We start from the raw sequence: 19,308 nt of genomic DNA, 5'->3' as shown, positions 1-19,308 counted from the left end.
AATGCCCTCACCAGATGTAGCCCCTCAATCTTGGCCTTTTCAGCCTCTATAACTGTAAGAAATAAATTTCTTTTCTTTATAAATTATCCAGTTTTGGGGTATTCTGTTATAAGCAACAGAAAACAAATTAAGATACCATCTAGTCCATCCACAGGAGAATTTCTTTGCAGTTCCAGAATTTATCATTCTCTTACCCTATCCCACCTTAGTACATGCAGTTCTCTCTGCCTAAAATATCCTCTTCTTCCTAGTCAATGCCTATCCCTCTTTTAAAACTGTTCCATGAAACCTTCCTAAATCCTCATCATCTGGGTTAAATACCACTCGTGTGTGTTCTCAGAGCAACCTGGCCTTGTGTCTTCTGGTACAAATGGTGTTCACCAAAACTTCTTCCTCCTGAGCTCACAGGTAGACTAAATTTCCCAATCTCCCTTGTGGTTAACTTTTGTCAGATGACTGAATTCCAGGAAATGAAGAAAAGTGATGTGTTTTACTTCTGTGAAAGGTAATTGTATCTTCTCCACCGTCTTGCTTTTCTCAAACCTAAAGTGAGAGGAAACTAAAGGGAGGAAACTCCCCAGCCCTAGAGGACAATGGGCCCACACATGTAAGGCGTCTGGGGCCCTGAGCAACCACAAGGAAAACAGGCCAACTGTAAACATCCATCCTGGATGGTGAGGTGAGTAAGATTCATTGAACTTCCATGGTTCTTTGTTATGGCAGTTGTCCTACCCTTACACAGCATAGCACCTATCCCACTCTGCACTGCAATTCATTTGTAGGTCTCTGTCCCACTGGACTGTGGGCTGGGGGAAGGAGTTGTGTCTTGTTAGTCTCATTTCCAGCTCCTAACATAGTGCTCAGTTAAACAGGAGGAACACATTAAATAAATATCGATGGAAAGAGGGTCATGGAAGGGAACAAACTCATGGATAGGAAATGTAGCACAGCAAAAACTATGCCCTGGAAACACAATTAGCCTTTGCTCTGAATCAGCTGAGACTGGATGAGTCAGTTTTGCCTTTCTGCACCACAGTTTCTTTGACTATAAAATGAGATTGGCAAGTCTGTAGTTCCAACTTCGGCGTACATCAGCATCACCCAGAGGGCTTATTAACACATGGATTGCTGGGTCCCACTACCAGAGTTCTTGATTCAGTTGGTGCAAGGGAGGGGTGGCAAGAATTTGCATTTCTAATAAGTCCCTGATGATGCTGATATTGCTGGTCTGGGGACCACACTTTGAGAACCGCTTGCATAGATTATCTCAGATCCCTTTTATCTCAAAGCAAATGACCCAGTGATCCACATCAATGCTTAGGAATGGTCAGGGTCTGGTGATCCCCAGCATCCAAGCTTATGGACCAAATGATAGATGACTCTTCCAGAGTTAGTTTGGCCTTTGGGACTACTAGATTGGAAATATCCTATGTGTGGCCCACCATTTGCATTCACAATATGGAATATATGGAATAAAACCCCTCACCCAATAGGAGAGGTGCCTTCCCAAATTATTCAAACTTTAAAGGTAAGAAACTGTAACAAGGGTGCCAGATTACTTGGTTGAGATCTCAAGTGAACTTTCTGATCCTTCTCGATCACCTCAACTCCAGTTAAGGACATCATGATGGGAATATTTTTCAACAAAAAGAACACTAACAAGATAAAGCAAATAACCTGGGCCCACATTAGGCCAAGTTTTCAATTAAGTGGATCTTTAAAATGCACTGTGAATCAGCCATGATATCCCATGACTGCCAAGTGATTACTGTGCGCAGGTATTTTAAGAACCTGTCTCAGATCACCAGGAGGTAAAAATAACCAAATCTCAGACTTTGATTTAATTGAAAAAACTTCCAACTCCTTTTCCCATCACTTTCATTAAATGCATGAGCCAAATGCAAACCACAATATATTGACACGAAGACTCGATAAAAGCCACACTTAGTTATCATACATTTATTTTTAACATAGCACCCCAGTTTCACATCATGTATATTTTCCAAAGTTGGAGATCTTTAACTTACTATGTTCTTCATAGACTTTTCAACAAGCGTGAAAAAGAGGCAGTAAGGTTAGCTTGAGTCTACAAGTCACAATCCAAATATAGGATACCTATGTTTATGGTCAATATACATAATGTTCCCAATGCTTAGCAAATGAATGAGACTCTGGCTGAGTAAAATATTAACACAACTTGTTAGCACATATCATGAAAAGACAGAAGGCATCAAATATATACTTTGCTGTTATACTGTTCAATGTACTTGTACTGAAAAAATATACATTTTTACTTTCAAGGTTAAAATAGACCATCAGCTCATTATCTCTCTTGGCCAATAGCTATGAAGACTAAAATGGCCCTTCTTGCCTCTGGCTCACTTGAACATCTTATTTGTGCTGAAGACAAAAAGGATGGCAGTGCTAAAGAAAAGGGTATACCCAGTTCCCAAGACAGATGCAGTGAGGCTCTCACACAAGGTGACTTAAAACAAAAATAACACAACTCAGTTGATCCAGTCTCCACACAATGGGGTTGCTGCATCAACTGTTCCAGCCCCAGGGCAGAGCTCCCTGAAAGAGCTTTAGGATCTAGCCCTGTTTTTCAACAGAGTGCTTCAGGATGTAACTGGTAGCTGAAGGTTTCTTTACTGTAGTTCCCAAATTCCAATTTAAGCCCTTTTAAAGTCTTATGCCTTCTGGTCTTCAGAGTCATAAACCCACTCTCTCTAATCTCCGACAGTCATGACATTAGCTTACAGCAAGACCAGAGTATTCACAAAACATGAAAAAATGAGCATTCTCCAGTTGTTGACAGCAGAGCAAGGCTTTAACTAGAACATGTCCTGTGTATTGAAACCATGCAATGCCTCCTAGAAAAGGTTCCTTTATCATATGTATTAGCACATGTAGAAAATAACTATACAAGCCTAAAAGCAACTATGTACTTCGGATGTCTTACTCATACCAACAGACTGGCTGCTTTAGGGCATGCATGTAAGGCAGCCTCCAAAAGCCTTTTTTAGGTGAGGGCAGCAGCTCTTTGAATCTGCTTGCACTGCTTTTAAAGTCTGGCCCTCCATGTCTGCTGCTCTAAGGAAATTAACATAATTGGATCCATTTCTCCTTACAAACAAGTGAAGCAGGGTGGCTCACAGAGTAATACCCACCTTCAAATTGCCATCAATGACTAATCTATCAGTGTTGGTGGTATCTCCCTTAGCTTATGCTGAAGGAGGAGCAAGATATGTGAGCTGAGGACTCCAAAACCACAAATTCCCACTTCTTACTAGGAAGTTGAATGATACTGAGTCATGACGCAAAACAAAACATAACAAAACACCCATAACTAAAGTATAAATTCAACTGATCCTTTGAAATCAGAGTTTTAAAAGAATACACTTGAAACAATAAAACAGAAAGAAAAACCAAAGTTACTAATGTTCTCTTTAAACAGAGGGGGAAAAGACCTCTTAACTATTATTTCATTTTATTCACATTCAGAATGTTCAAACCACAACCTAAATGGCCCTGCTTGTCAATAATATGGGAAGATCTGGTTGCTATTATATATTATATTCTTTTCTTTTTATTTTTAAAACCACATTCCCTTGATGATATCTAGTGAGAAGGTGTGATTCTAGTTTGTGTTGAACAAATGTTTTTAGCTCTAAGGTGTTATACTGTAATTGAGATCTTTTCGACTACTGCTTAAGAGAAAACATTAGCAAATGCCTGCCTTAATTGCAAAAAACACATGAATTCCAGTATTACCTTATTGATCTTCTGAGTACACATCTATTATTACCACGGCTGTGAAATCATTTCAGAAACAGACAAATGTCATTTAGAAACAGACTATAGAATCAAATCACAGCTAAAGAGAAGAATGCTTTATGATAGTTCAGACGGTGGTAGGAAATCAAAGGCAAATTCACATTTGTTATTACTCACCCTAAAATATGCTGAAATTGAACATTTGTGACCCAAGTAGCTAAGAATATATTGAAGAAAACTATAACTTAACTACATATTGAGTTCATTTCAATCACAGTAGTCTATTTTAAAAACAAACTCCCATAAGGAATATAGGAATGGAATCCATTGAAAGCAACAGCTGTCAAAAACCTCTGCCAAGAAACTCAGAGTAACTTATTGCATCATAAAAGGTGAGGTGTTCAGAAAAACAAATAGTTCAATCATATTCTTTTCTTTCAGACTTTGTCACTTCAATCCAAGAGAAATTTCTAGAACTAAACTCCCTAAAAGATGTTTTCAAATTTAAAGACTAAGTCAAGGAAATTCAACATGGTAAAAAAAAAAAAAAAAAAAACAACCTTTTAATCTATTTTTAGTATTGATCGAGCTTAGAGAATCTAACTCAAAAACATAAATGCAGACTGGCATCCCAAATCTGCCACTAGTTACCCCTTTCTATGGATTTTTTGGGCCAGGAACTGTTGTTTCTTAGGGCTTTGGTTTCCCCACATGCAAACTGCAAGTGATGGGTACCAGTACTGCCTGCCCAGCTCTGACATGCTATTCTCCAGTGACAGTAAGATGGGCACAGCTTCCAGCTAAGCTGCCTCCTCTCTCAATCATGCCCAAGCACTTGCTTAATATTCGTAAAACAGTTACATCCTTCCAATTAAGGTAAATATCTGCCTCAATTACAATATACACATTCATTCCAGATATCTACTTTTTGGGCTTGCTTTGATGTCTGCTGGATAGGAAAGTGGCAAAAGCATTATGCGACATACAAGATGCCGAGGGGCCCAATAAGCTGGCTGTCAGCTACTACTGTGCCTTCACCTGTGGGACTATAGGATCCCAATGGGGGAAGACCACTTAAAAGCAAGGTAATTCAGCCCCTATAGATGGGGACAACACTGACCTTCTGTCTATAGAATTCTCCCCAACAGGCAGGTCTAATTTTGGAGTCATTTTATAGAAGAGGTATAATGGTGATTTCAGTAACTCAGCCATCCTATAAATCACATTAAAGGCTCGCAGAAATATTAACAGGCATTATAATCCTAAATTTAAAGTACGCATGCTAAGAAAACACAGGAAGAGAGGATAAGCACTACTTAGGTAATAACAGCAGTGTGTCATTACTTGTGTCTTACACACACACACTTAACTGTTTTTTTAAACTCCACTTCTAAGTAACTAACAAACTGTGGTTACAATTAAGTCTACCCAAGAAGGTTGTTATAAATATTATTAATGTGTGCTTGCCTATCTTAAAATATTGATGAGATTATGAAACTGGGGGGAATCTAATTGTCTAATGCAAGTTTTTTCCCTTAATGGAAACCAAACCAAGCAAACAAAACCCCAATCTCCTAATTTGGCTCACTCTGGCACTGATTTCATGGAGGGGAGGGGAAAAGCATGTCAATATTTTTTAAATGAATAGTGCTGATTAACATTCCTTAGTTTATACGTCTACCTAATGGAAATGAAGTGCTATCCCAACTGAGAGCACATGTACTGGAAGATTATGAGATAAAGTGCACATGCTAGTCTTTCCCAGATTGAATTTACCAAAAGCCAAACATGCTGTGAAATGTCTGCAGTAAGAACACTGCTGATAGCTGGGCAGGATGGCTCATGCCTATAATCCCAGCACTTTGGGAGGCTGAGACAGGCAGATTACTTGAGGTCAAGAGTTTGAGACTAGCCTGGCCAACCTGGTGAAACCCCATCTCTACTAAAATTACAAAAATTAGCTGGGCATGGTGGTGGGTGCCTTGTAATCCCAGCTACTTGGGAGGCTGAGGCATGAGAATTGCTTGAACCCAGAAGGGAGAGGTTGTGGTGAGCTGAGATTGTGCCACTAGACTCCTGCCTGGGCAACAAAGCAAGTCTCCATCTTAAAAACAAAACAAAACAAAACAAAAAAAAAACAAAACAAAACAAAAAAAAAACAAAACAAAACAAAAAAAAAAACACTACTGATAAAATTTGTTGTAGCCCCTAGATCTCAGAACATGGAAAAAGCAGTTGCCTAAAAATTGTACTGACCCATTCATAATCTTAGAAAAAGTTTAAACTTATTCCCAACCCTTCCCCCCTAAAAAAATGAAATAGGCAGCAAACGGGGAAGAAAAAAGGGAATAGAGAAATAGTCCAATATTCATGATTTTCAAAATCAAATCAATTCAAAATCCTTAAATATGCATGGAATAGATTCAACAATTTGTTTTTCTGTGGAAAAACATCATCTGTTTGAGCCTTTCTCCTCTGCCATTAAGCTTGCCAATGGACTAAGGAAACAATAAATGCCTACTTGTTCTAAACTTGTTCTAAAAACTCTCAGCTCTATTGAAATCAAAGGCTGAATCCTACATATTGTAAACCTATCCAAAACTGCTTCAAAAGACCCTGTACACACACCCCCACCCTGATACCCTAAGAATGGGGAAATTAGTAAAATGCACAAGAGACAGCATTTCTTGCCATTAGTCTCTCTGGTGTTAAAGCTGACATGCCCTGTGAGGGCCAGTGGCCCTGTGACCCTGTGGTCCCATTTTCAATTTGGGCTTTTAGGAGAAGCGGTAGCTACTTAAAATTTCTGTAGGATACTGGCTTCTGCAATTTGAGCTTACTGTTTTACATCACCTGCACTGAAGCTAATTGGACTCCTCTGAATCTGATATAAACCAATCACTTCCCACGAGTACACTTTACGGAGAACAAAACAGTCATATATCCACCATCAGGACCACTTTCTTTCATTATCTCTTCATACCCAATACATTTGCAATCCAGGTTAAAAATAACTACTAGAGATTGTTGGTAACAACCATTTCCCCCTCTTCCCCAGTTTGGATACCTGGGTTCAAACAACAAATGTTTATCAATCCTAACAGTCTCATCAGCCTTTCATATTTGATGGGTGGTTTCCAAGCTCATGCACTTACAGATATATTACCCCATGCAGGATAAAAGTAGAGATCTGGCAACTATTTATTTAATTTGATCAGGCGAAGCAGTCAAAGTGAACTTCTCTTGCCCAAAAATTTACATAAAAGGAATGAGTTGTCTGGCTTGACGGCCTAGCTTGGCCAAGTTAAATAGCTCATTGCCAAAAGTTCCACTTTACAGAGGTGTAAAGACCCAATAAGTCTTTGACATTCAAGAGGAAACAATAGTCATCTATTATTTATAGCTAGATATAATATCAAAATGGCAATAGAGAAGCAATTTTTGGCATATAGTGGTGGAGGGCACAGCGCCAGTCAAAATCTGATGCTCTTATTTTATTTTAGCTTTTGTTTTTGTTATCGTTGCACCAACGACTATCTAGTTGGAATCCCAATTATTCAGGAAACCAACCTACTATATGTGATATACATACAAAAAGCATCCTGAAAGTACTTGGTTACAAGTATCCTGAAGATACTTGGTTACAAGGTTTTATGCAAATCATAAATTCTTTAAATAAATAATGCTCTGTTATTTTTATTTGCTAGAAAACTGATTTTTGGTAAGGAGCAGCATCTAACACCTTGAAGAAGTACTTAAGAATAGGAGACAAATTCCACTGATAATTACCATTTCAAGTGTGATAATCAGTTGAAGTATTTTTTCCACCACAGTAAAACATACAAGTGAAGTGCAAGAGAAAAGGTCATATGGATTATATTTTGCTGCTCACAGCTTTTGACACAGTCAAACATCTATGACAAGTAGTTGGATTCAAAACATTTGAAAGAAAGATCTTGGCAGACAAGGTCACCCACTGTCACTTGAACCATGGGGGGGGGTCACAACACAGTGACTGGACGAAGTTGTTCCAATTGGTTTTCCAATGCAATTCGTTCTTGATGAACCTCCTGAGTTGTACAAAACAGAAGAAAAACAAAAAAGCAAAGGAGTCATTTCTTGAATTCATCCCTACTTCATCAGATATTAAAAGGAAACTTATGGCTGGACCCACAAACACAAGTGCTGTATAACTCAAGAACAGGAGGACTGGGAGGTACCAGATTTAATGCTGGTGACCAGACAAAAGGGGCTTCACAATTTGTAATTTCTCAACTCCTTTCTGAAGACAATGAAATGAAACTGACCTACTCCCCTCTACCACCCCGCCTTAGTTTTAGCCTGTTTTAACAGGATCAGTAGCTGGTGGAGAGTGTCATTAAAAATTAAAAGACTAGGAGAGAGCGGAAAGCAAAAACAGACTCCCAATAATGAGTGGTGAGCAAATAGGACTTAAATTTCTAGTTGCAATCTCGGGTTTGTAAACCAGCACCATACTCAGTCAGGTCTGAGGGCCAAAAAGGTACATTAGTTGCCCCTCCACCAAAGTCTCATCCAGGTTTCTGCACAACACATGGTATAAGGTATAACATCTGGGTGAAAGGCAGAAAAGAGGCCAAGCAATCTGCTGTCTGGGAATTCAAGCTTTCAGGACTAAAACGGATTTTTTGGCAAGAAAAGAAGGAACACATAAAAGTACTCAAGTAGAACCAGTCAAAGTGGGAAAGAATTCCATATAAAGGCTGAATTGTGAGATTCAGAAGAACCAGTATGCTAATATTCAGTATACAACTTCACAAGTATTTATTCACATGCTCTCCTAGCCACCCAGCCAGAAGTCTTTTGGTTTCTATCTCCTATAGGTGAGGTACTGCTCTAGCTGTGATGGTATCAGCAAAGAACATGGCAGATCAGAGTAACAGGCCTTATATTCAAATGGCTTGAGAAAGATAATAAAGTTAATGAATAAGTTACTTCCAGAAGGAAATAAATAAGATGGCATCAAAGAGAGTAACACAGTGGGATCTGGGAGAAAGGAGAGAGAGTGGCCTGGGAAGTCTTCTCAGAGTTAGCACTACTTGAGCAAAGACTTGAATGAAATGAGGAGTGAGCCATATGAAGATATGGGGGGAAGGATATTCACAGAGACAAAATGGCAACTGCAAAGGCCCTGAGGGGCAAGTGAGTTTGGTGAGTTTGATGAACAAGAAGCCTGTGTGACCCAGAGTAGAGGGAACAAGGAAAACATTGGCAGAAAATTAAGTCAGAAATTTAGGCAAGGAACCAGATCATACAGGGCCTTGTGGGCAGAGGAAGGAGTATGGAAGAGTCGGGGGGTGGGGGGGGGGATGGCATTGAGAGTTTCTAATCAATGAAGGAAAATGACCCAACTTATAAGTCAAAATTTTCACTGTGGCTACTGTGTAGGCAGATTATAAGAGAGTGAGACTAGAAGCAGGTGAGCAACTGAGAGGTTACTGCATGGACCCAGGTGAGAAATGAAAATGGCTTCCATCAGGATAGAAGCCATAAAGATGAAGAGAAGTGGATGAATTCTAGATAAATCTTGAATCTAGAACTAGTAGGACTCGCTGATGAAGTTGATGTAGAAGAGAAGGAAAATCTGGGAATGACTCCTGGGATTTTTGTATGAAGAAAGTAGCTGGCTAGTAGTGATATTGAGAACAAGAAGATCAGATGAGAAATTGATATTTCAAGGAGAGGGTTTAGAATTAATTATCTGAGATGTATATTAGATATCTAAGGAGAAAACATTAAGAAGTTATATATGCAAGTCTAGAGCTCAGAGGAAAAGAGAAGTAGGGCTTGAAGACATAAATTAGGTTTCACTAGTTTACAGATAGTCTTCAAAGCCAAAAGACCATATAACATCATCTAGCAAAACAGTATAGATAGAGGTTTCAGGTAAAGGTGGAAGAATGACCAGATAAAGATGGAAGAGTGACCAGAGGTACCATACTCTCTCCCTTCTGGAGCACCACTAAAACAATACAGTAATTTTTCAAAGTCACGGACCCACAAGGCAGGGAAAACAAAAGGGACAAGATGATAGCAGAAAGCTGAGTGGCAAACTGGTGAATGGTAAATGACTTAGGAAATCCAGGAAAATAAATGTGGGGATTCTGCCAGCTGCTGAGTATGTCTATTCCAAGCATGAATTCCAGAGTTAGGGAAATAACTACAGGGTGGGTTTGGGAGTCCACTGGGTCCACTGTGAGAGGAACGTAAGCTAAAACTCCATCGATCACCTGATCTTCCTAAGCCCCAACTCTGACCGATGGACCACAGTGACACTTTGCATCTCCTGGAATTAGTGTCAGCGCAGAGCCAGTATCTAGTAATTCTCCAAAAGTCTAATTATTTCCCTTCCTGTAATGCACAGTCACACTGTGCATTACAGGAAGGGCAGCAGGGTCCCCTTGGGAAAGGCTAGGAGAAAGATTTACAATATAAATTTTTGGCTGCACAGCGGGGCCCTTCCTTAAGGAGACATAGATGGCCCTTCATCATCCAAGAGGTTCTGGACCTGTAAACTGGCTTAATCTAGGAATTAATTGAGGGGCTATGACTATAGTCCTGTTTCAATTATTCTTCAGACTTCTGTTCACTAGACTTAGAACTTTTCCACTCATACAGATCAAGCAAAGAAAGGTGAGTCCCAAGCTAACAGGAATAAAAATTAAGAACCAATTTAATTTTACATAGGAGAATTCCTGAAAGACTCAGGAATATCAGGCAACACCAGACATTTATGAAAGTGGGAGTGCACAAGGGGAGATTGGGGCTGGCTAAAATAAGTGTTGGTTGAAAATCTGTTTGAGAACAAATTAGGTCCTCGGATCATTCCTGCCACCAGGGCCGAATGCTGAAGGTTTATTTCTTGAAATGGTACAATAGAGAGCATCTGGATTAGCAAGAAACAGTCACAGTTGAGGGCAAGATACTGGGCTGGAAATAGGAAGAGTGAATGAATATCCTGGAATGCTGAGACCTACAGCCCTCTTGCTCCACTAAACCAGCTCTTTCCCTCTATGCAGGTGACCAAAACAGTCTCCATTCTGCAGACTCCAACCAGACCAAGAGTAAAGAAATAATCATATTCCCTTTGACGATTCCACAACTATACAGCCGAGCCAAATTGCCAGATAGTGAAGCTAAAAGTTGACAAGCCTCACAATGTGCAATGAACTTCCAATCAGTGTTTTCATCTTACTTTTAAACATGAGCAAAGAAGAGCCATCAGATATTGAAGAAAAGCATCTAAGATAAGGCAAATACAATACAACACAACACAACACACACACACACACACACAAACTATTCAGGAAGAAGAAAGAAAAATGACCATGAAAAAAGATCACAACAATGAAACACGAATAAGATATCAAAAATAAATAATCAGAGAAGAAAAAAATAATTATTGGTTATTAAACAACAGAAGATTTAGAATATATGATTAAGTTTCCAGAAAGAGACAAAAATAAAAAAGAAAAGGTAGGAAGAAAGAGAAAAGAAAGAAAACAGAAGAGAAAATTAGAGAACTGATCTAAGAATTCCAATGTCTGAATATCAGTAAGGGAGAATGAGAAAAACTGGAGGTGACGGCAAGGGGGAGGAAATAATCAGCAACAAGAAAAATAAAAATTAAAAACCCTCCAGAATTCGGGAATATCGGTTTCCAAGTTAAAAGAACTCACCAAATGTAGAGAACAATGGATGAAACTGGCCTACCCCAAAGCAGAGAGAGAGAGGAGAAAAACCAAAACCAAATAAAATGCAAAATAAAACAAAAACAAGTTCACATACAAAGTTTCATAAAACAGAATGAACTCTGACATTTAAAAAATAATCTTATTTTTTAAATTATCATAGGATAAAACAAGTTTTTTCTTTTAGTGTACAGATTTGTGTAACCACCACCACAAATAAGATACATTACAGTTCTATTAAACCCAAAAGTTCCCTGGGACTACGCATATAAACTCTCATCTCATGTACAACCCCTGACAGCCACTGATTTGTTTTCCCTCACTATAGTTTTACCTTTTCAAGAACGTCAAATAAAAGGAATCATACAGTACACAACCTTTTGATACTGGCTTGTCTCACTCTGAATAATGTCTGAGTTTCATCCAAGTTGTGTATCATTTATTTCCTCCATTGAGTACTATTCCCTTGTATGAAAGTACCCCAATTTATTCATTCATCTTTTGAAGGACGTTTGTGTTGTTTTCAGGTTTTGGCTATCATGAATAAAACTGCTAAAAACATTCATGTATAGATTTTTGAATTAACATAAATTTTCATCTCACTAAGGTAGAGAGACTTCTGAGTCACACAGTTAGTATATGTATAACTTCATAGGAAACTGCTGAATGATTTTTCATAGTAGTAGTACCATTCTGCATTCCCACCACCAATAAATGAGAGCTCCAACTGGCAGCACTTGGTGGTGTCACATTTTTTGTTTTAGCAATTCTAATATGTGTATAGTGGTATGTAATTGTGGTTTAAATTTGCATTTCCCGAATGGCTAATGATGTTGAATATCTTCTCATGTACTTATTTGCCATCCTTATATATTCTTTAGTGAAGTGTCTGTTCAAGTTCTTTGCCCATTTTTAAATTGAGATGTTTTGGTTTTGAGAGTTCTTATTATTGAGTTTTAAGAGTTCTTTATATAATTGAGATATAAGTCTTTAATCAAATATGTGGTTTGCAAACACTTTCTCCCAGTCAGTAGCTTGTCTCTTAGTTTTCTTAACAATCCTTGGCAGAATAAAAGGTTTTAATTTGGATGAAGTCCAATTTTTCAGTTTTCTCTGTTATGGATTGTGCTTTTGATGTCACTTCTAACCCCAGATCATGAAGATTTTTCGCCTATGTTTTCTTCTAAAAAATTTTATAGCTTTATGTTTTACATTTACATCTATGACTCATTTCAAGTTAATCTCTGTATAGATGTGAGGTTTAGATCAAGGTTTCACTTTTAAATGCAAATGACAAATTGTTATAAAACAATCTGTTGAAAACTATTCTCACTGAATTGATTTTGCACCTTTGTCAAAGATCAAATGGCTGTTTGCATGTGGTCTATTTCAGGACTCTGTATCTTATTCCATTGATCTATGTATCAACATCTTGATTGCTGGAGCTTGAGAGTAAAATGATTCCTCCAACTTTGTTCGTCGTTTTCAAATTTGTTTAAGTAACTCCAGCTCCTTGGTCCTTACATGTAAGTTTTGGGATTAGCTTGTCTATACTCACAAAAAATCCTGCTGGGATTTTTATTGGTTTTGTAATAAATCTATAGACTACTTTGGAGAAAAATAACATTTGAAAAGATACTTCATGAAGTAAGATATATGAAAGGTAAATAATCACAAAGAAAAGTGGTCAACATAATTAGCAAGGAGATGATGATAAAAACTATATAACTACAGGGCTGGCTAAAATTAAAAAGAATCATAACACCAAATGTTGGCAAAGATGTGGAACAACTGGGACTCTCATACATTAGTGATAGGAGTACAAATTGCTACAACCACCTTGAAAAATGGTCTAACAGTTTCTCAGAAACTAACCACATACACTTACCATGTTACCTACTACTCCCGATCCTAGGTATTTATCCAAGAGAAATGAGAACATACTTTCGTACAGAGACTTATTTAAAATGCAGTTTTATTTGAAATTGCCAAAAACTGGAAACAGCTCAGGTGTCTGTCAATATAATTGATAACCAAATTGTGACATAGTCACTCAATGGAATACTACTCAGGAATAAAAAGGAACAAATTACTGATACACACAATAATATAAATGAATCACAAAAACATAATACTAAGTGAAAGAAGCTTTACACGCAAGTATAAGTTATAAGACACCACTTATATAAAGTTATACAACAGGCAAAACTATGGTATAAAAATTAGAATAGTGATTGCCTCTGTGTGAGTAGGGCAGGAACTGACTAGGAAAAAGCATGAGGGAGCTTCCTGGGATGATGGTAATATTCTCTATCTTTATAGGGGTTTGGGTTCCGTAAGTACATGTACTTGTTACAAACTCAGCAAATGTACACAAGATTTGTGCATGCATTTTGTATAAACATTTTACATCATAAGAAAAAACTGTAAAAAAAAATTGAACCCTAGCTAATAATACACCCACTAAAGTATTTAGGGAAAGTATACAGATATCTGTAATTTACTTGAAAATATTTCAAAAATAAGAGGAACTGATGGAAACAGGGATAAAAGGGTAGATATGTGATAAAAACAAGTATAGTAAAATGTTACTGGTAGAACCAATGTGATGTCTATAAAAGCAGTCACTTATTATTCTTTCAACTTTCCTGTAGGTTTGAAAATGTACACACTAAAATATTGGGGCAAATGGGGTTGGGGTATAAAAGTGAAGTCAGGAAAGGAAGGGATAGCAGAGAATGAAAAGGGGAAGCACCAGTGAAGCAGAAGGAAAACCAGGAGAGTACAGTATCTCAAAAACCAGTTAGCGAAGCAATTTCAGAGGAGGAAATGATCAACTGTACAGAATTCTTCTGAAAATTTTAATAGTATTAAAATAGCCCCATTAGATTTGGCCATAAAATGGGTGTCAGTGGAGAGCAAAGCTTACTGAAGTGAAAGAAAGAAACCACTGGTTTGAAAGTAAAGATAATGAATAAAAACCACTCCCAAGAAACTTTGCTGTGAAGGGGACCAAAGAAACTGGGCAGTAATTTGTCAAATGTAATGGACAATACTGGAGCATATTTACGTGTGGATAGCAAATGATCCGGTAGAGAACTGGGGGATATAGCGAGTAGATACCTGTCCCCTCAAAAGATATATTCAAGTCCTAACCCCCAGTACCTGGTCACATTTGTGACCTTACATGCAAATAGGTTCTTTGTAGATGTAATCAAGTTAAGATGAGGTCATGCTAGATTAGGGTGGGTCCTAAGCCAACGATCGGTATCCTTATGATAAGAGGATACAATAAGAAGAGAAATTTGGACACAGACACAGAGAGATACAGGAAGAAGGCCATGTGACAACAGAGGCAGAAACTGGAGCAATGGAGCTGTAAGCCAAGGAACGCCCAGGACTACCAGCAACACCAGAAGCTGGGAAGAGGTAAGGAAAAACTCTCTTCTAGAGCCTTCGAAGAGATCATGGCTCTGCCAGTGCCTTGATTTTAGAGTTCCAGCCTCTAGAGCTGTGAGAGAATAGTTTTTGGTTATCTTAAGCCACCACATTTGTAGTATTTTGTTATAACAGCCCTAGGAAACAAATACACGGGAGAGTGATGATGAAGAGAAACAGGGGTGATGTCCTTGAGAAGGTGAAATGGAACCATTTGCAAGTTACCAGGGGAGAGGCTGGCCTTTGATAGTACCAGGGCCACTTCCTTCTACTGAAACAAGAATTTATGTCGAGGATGTAAATAATTAAGGGCTTACCCAGAAGCTCTGGACAATAAAGAATGCTCCAAACAGCCTTCATAATAGATTCTCTTTCCTTTTAACTCCTATACAATATGAAGCCTACATATTAAAGTCATTAGTCTTCCTCTAACTATGCATGAACCAACCCATGAAACTTAAATACAGTAATTCTCCACTTTCCAAAAGGGGTTTGAGAACAAAGAAGCAAGTCTTGTCAACAGGGATGAACTAAATGGGTCAGCAAATGGTCACATCAGATCACTGTACATGATAGGTATGGAGACATCACGATATACTCCACCCCACAAATCTGTACAATTATTATATGTCTATTAAATAACACCTTTTTAAAGTACAAATATGTTTAATAGAATTCAAGTCATACAAAGCATATTCTCTGATCACAATGGAATTGAATTAGAAATCAACAACAGAAAGATCTCTGCAAAATCCCCAATCATTTTGAAAACTAAGCAATACACTACTAAATACCCCATGTGCCAAAGAATAAATGAAAAGGGAACTTAGGAAGTATTTAGAACTAAATGAACACAAAAAACGCAACATTCAAAATGTGTAGAATGCAACTAAAGTTGAACTTAGGAAGAAATTTATAGCACTGAACATTCATATTTGAAAAAAAGAAAGTCTTCAATCATTGACATGAGAGCTCTCATCTTAAGAAGAAACTTGAAAAGGAAAGCCAAATGAAACCTAAAGTAGAAGAAAGGAAATATAAAAAATCAGAGTAAGCCAGACATGATGGTGTACATCCATCATCCTAGCCACTTGGGAGGCTGAGACAGAAAGAGCACTTGAGCCCAGGAGTTCGAAGTTGCAGTGAGCTGTCATTGAATATCACCTTTTTTAAAAGCCAGAGAAAAGCCTCATCATCCAAATCTGGGACTCATTCCTTACCTTGAGCTGCTGCTGGAGCTCACTGTTCAGCCGAGCCAGCACTGCATTTGCCTCTTTATTTTTGCGGATAGCAGTTTGAATGGCCTTCTTCTGTTTGGAAGACTGTCTATAGAAAAGCACAAACACTTCAGTGAAAAAGGACTTAGAAGTCTGGACCCTTGAGGGTCAGAACTCTGATTCATGAGAGGTGTTAAAGTAACAAGTGGTTAACAACACAGGGCTCCAAAAATAAAATCTCATATTCACAGGTGGCCAGGCAGATAGACACCAAATGAAACAAATTTGTTGGGATGAATTATTTACACCTGAAGTAATTCCCATTTTATAACTTGAATAAAAGCTGTGAAGTGGGTCTTTTCAAACGTTCGTGTTCCATTATTCCAAGACATTTTAATAAGTATTTCTTCCTGACAAACCATATTAATTGGAATGCCCTTTCTGTGTAAGAATTAAGAGCACTTAAAAGATCTGCAGGTGCCCCCTGTGAACAAGTCTGAAGGAAAAGAAGAATATTCTTTTTAGCAAAATTCTACATTAACTCAGCCAGACTACCTACCTCTACCTTATTTGTTATTAGGCATGAATGCCTAAGTATATGTGTGTGTGTGCATGCATGTGCACTCGTGTGTATGTGCACGGACCAGCATATATCTGTGGCACTTGAGGAAAAACACAGAACATTTTAATATCAGTATTCCCCAATTAACAGCAAATTCACAGAACAGGCATAACCAGAGTGACCACACATCCTACTGTGCCCACTACAGTCTCCATTTAAACTATCTGTCCAGCATAAGTACTATTAGCACCCTCTTTACCTTTCAAAACCATCCATGGTTGGGATGATAAAACAGTGGGTTTGCCACAGGGATAATGTATAATCTTTGATCCCACAGCAAGAAACATTGAATTCTTAGAGCAAAAGAGCAATTGATATTCTCCTAGAAAAACAACTATATGTGCCAACACTGGGAGATGGGTTCTAGGCCAAAGCAACTGAACTAGGATGGACTGTGACCACTGTACAGATCTGATTAATGCTGAGAATTGGCTGGGTGCAGTGGCTCAGGCCTGTAATCCCAGCACTTTGAGAGGTAAAGGCAGGATGATCACCTGAGGCCAAGAGTTTGAGACCAGACTGGGCAACATAATAAGACTCCATCATTACAAAAAAAAAAAAAAAATGAAATTGGCTAAGCATGGTGGTTCATGCCTGTAGTTCCAGCTACTCAGGAGGCTGAGAGTGACAGGATCACTTGAGCCCAGGAATTCGAGGCTGCAATGAGCCATAATCGTGCTACTGCACTTCAGCCTTGGTGACAGAGTGAGACTTTGTCTCTAAAAAATAAAAAAATAGAAAGTGAAAAGACAACCCAAAGAATGTGGGAAAATATTTACAAAGATGGCTCAATCTTATCATATATCTGACAAGGGAGTTGTATTCAGAATAAAGAACTTATAACTCAAAAACAGAAAGATTAATAATCCAATTAAAAGTGGGCAAAAGATATGAATAGATATTTCTCCAAAGAAGATAAACAAATGGCCAATAGGCACACGAAAAGATGCTCAATGTCATTAAACATGAAAGAAATGCAAATTGAGGGTGGGATCGATCCAAGATGGCCAAATAGGAAGAGCTCTGGAGTGCAGTTCCCAGCCAGAAGAACACAGAGGGTGCATAATCACATTTCCAAATGAGCTTTTACTGCCCACAGACCAGGAGATTCCCGGGCAGAAAAGCGCCACAAGTTTCCAGCATGGCTGTTTCAGCCAACACTGTGGGTCTCCACACAAAAGCTCGCACAAATCCGGGCAGCCATTTCAACAGGCGCCTGGAATGCCTGCGATACAGAGCCACTCATTCAACTGAAGAAAAAGGGGGCTGAAACAGGGAGCCAGGTGATCTGGTTCAGCTGGTCCCACCCTCAACAAAGATCAGCAATCTGAAATGCTCTGGATTGAGAGTTTCACAACAAGCACAGCTGGACCCAGGATGGTCCAGCTCAGTGGGGAGAAGGGCGTCAGCCATTACCAAGGCAGTCCACCATTACTAAGGCAATCCACCTTCACCAAGGCAGTCCACCATTACTGAGGCAGTCCGCCATTACCGAAGCAGTCCACCATTACTGAGTCAGACCACCATTACTGAGGCAGTTCTAACAGGAAGTTCACACAGCAGCTGGGCAGAGCCCACAGCAGCTCAGTAACGCCTCTGCTGGCAGACTGTAGCTAGACTACCACCTTGCTGGGCTGGGCATCTCTGGAAAAAGGGAGCAGCAAGTCAGGAACTTATAAATACAGCCCCACCTTCTCAGGACAGAGCACCTGGGGAAAAAGGCATTTATGAGTTCCGCTGCAGCAGACTTAAAGGTACCTGCCCCGAAGCTCTGAACAGAACAACAGAGCTCCCAGCTCAGCACTTGAGCTCCTATAAGGGACAGACTGTCTCCTCAAGCAGCTCCCTGACCCCTGTATATCCAAAGAGACACCTCATAAAGGAGAGCTCAGGCTGACATCTAGCAGGTACCCTTCTGGGATGAAGATAACAGAAGAAGAAACTGGCAGTGACCCTTACTGTTCTTCAGCGCCCGTGGGTGATACCCAGGCAAGCAGGGTCTGGAGTGGACCTCCAGCAGGCCTACAGCAGAGGGGCCTGACAGTTAGAAGGAAAACTAAGAAACAGAAAGAAATAACTTCAACATCAACAAAAAGGACGTCCACTCAGAGACCCCATCTGAAAGTCACCAACAACAAAGACCACAGGTAGATAAATCCACAAAGATAGGAAGAAACCAGTGCAAAAAGGATGAAAACAACAAAAACCAGAATGCCTCTCCTCCTCCAAGGGATCACAACTTCACACCAGCAAGGGAACAAGGCTGGTTGGAGAATGAGTCTGATGAACTGACAGAAACAGGCTTCAGAAGGTGGGTAATAACAAACTTCTCTGAGCGAAAAGAACATGTTGTAACCCAATGCAAAGAAACTAAGAACCTTGAAAAAAGGTTAGACAAAATGCTAATGAGAATAAACAGCTTAGAGAAGAATATAAATGACCTGATGGAGTTGAAAAACACAAGAGAACTTCGTGAAGCACACACAAGTTTCAATAGCCGAATCAACCAAGCAGAAGAAAGGAT

General features: G+C 39.0%; 1 protein-coding gene across 2 annotated transcripts in view; it reads right to left on the bottom strand.

The window, feature by feature from the left end:
- Positions 1–5,939: 5,939 nt before the first annotated feature.
- The window catches only part of REPS2 (RALBP1 associated Eps domain containing 2), a 226,047-nt gene continuing 212,678 nt past the window's right edge, over positions 5,940–19,308 (bottom strand). For both annotated transcript variants that reach the window (XM_017537476.2, XM_017537477.2), the window contains exons 19-20: positions 16,166–16,271; positions 5,940–7,847 (exon numbers count right to left, since the gene is read on the bottom strand). In XM_017537476.2, the coding sequence (XP_017392965.1) occupies positions 7,779–7,847; positions 16,166–16,271 (175 nt within the window). In that variant the 3' untranslated portion in view covers positions 5,940–7,778. The remainder of the gene's footprint in view (positions 7,848–16,165; positions 16,272–19,308) is intronic.

Source organism: Cebus imitator, unplaced genomic scaffold (genome assembly GCF_001604975.1).
Source record: "Cebus imitator isolate Cc_AM_T3 unplaced genomic scaffold, Cebus_imitator-1.0 Scaffold103, whole genome shotgun sequence".
Lineage (NCBI taxonomy): Eukaryota > Metazoa > Chordata > Mammalia > Primates > Cebidae > Cebus > Cebus imitator.
The sequence above is the reverse complement of the archived record's forward strand: the minus strand, read 5'-3'. Positions and strand labels throughout refer to the sequence as shown.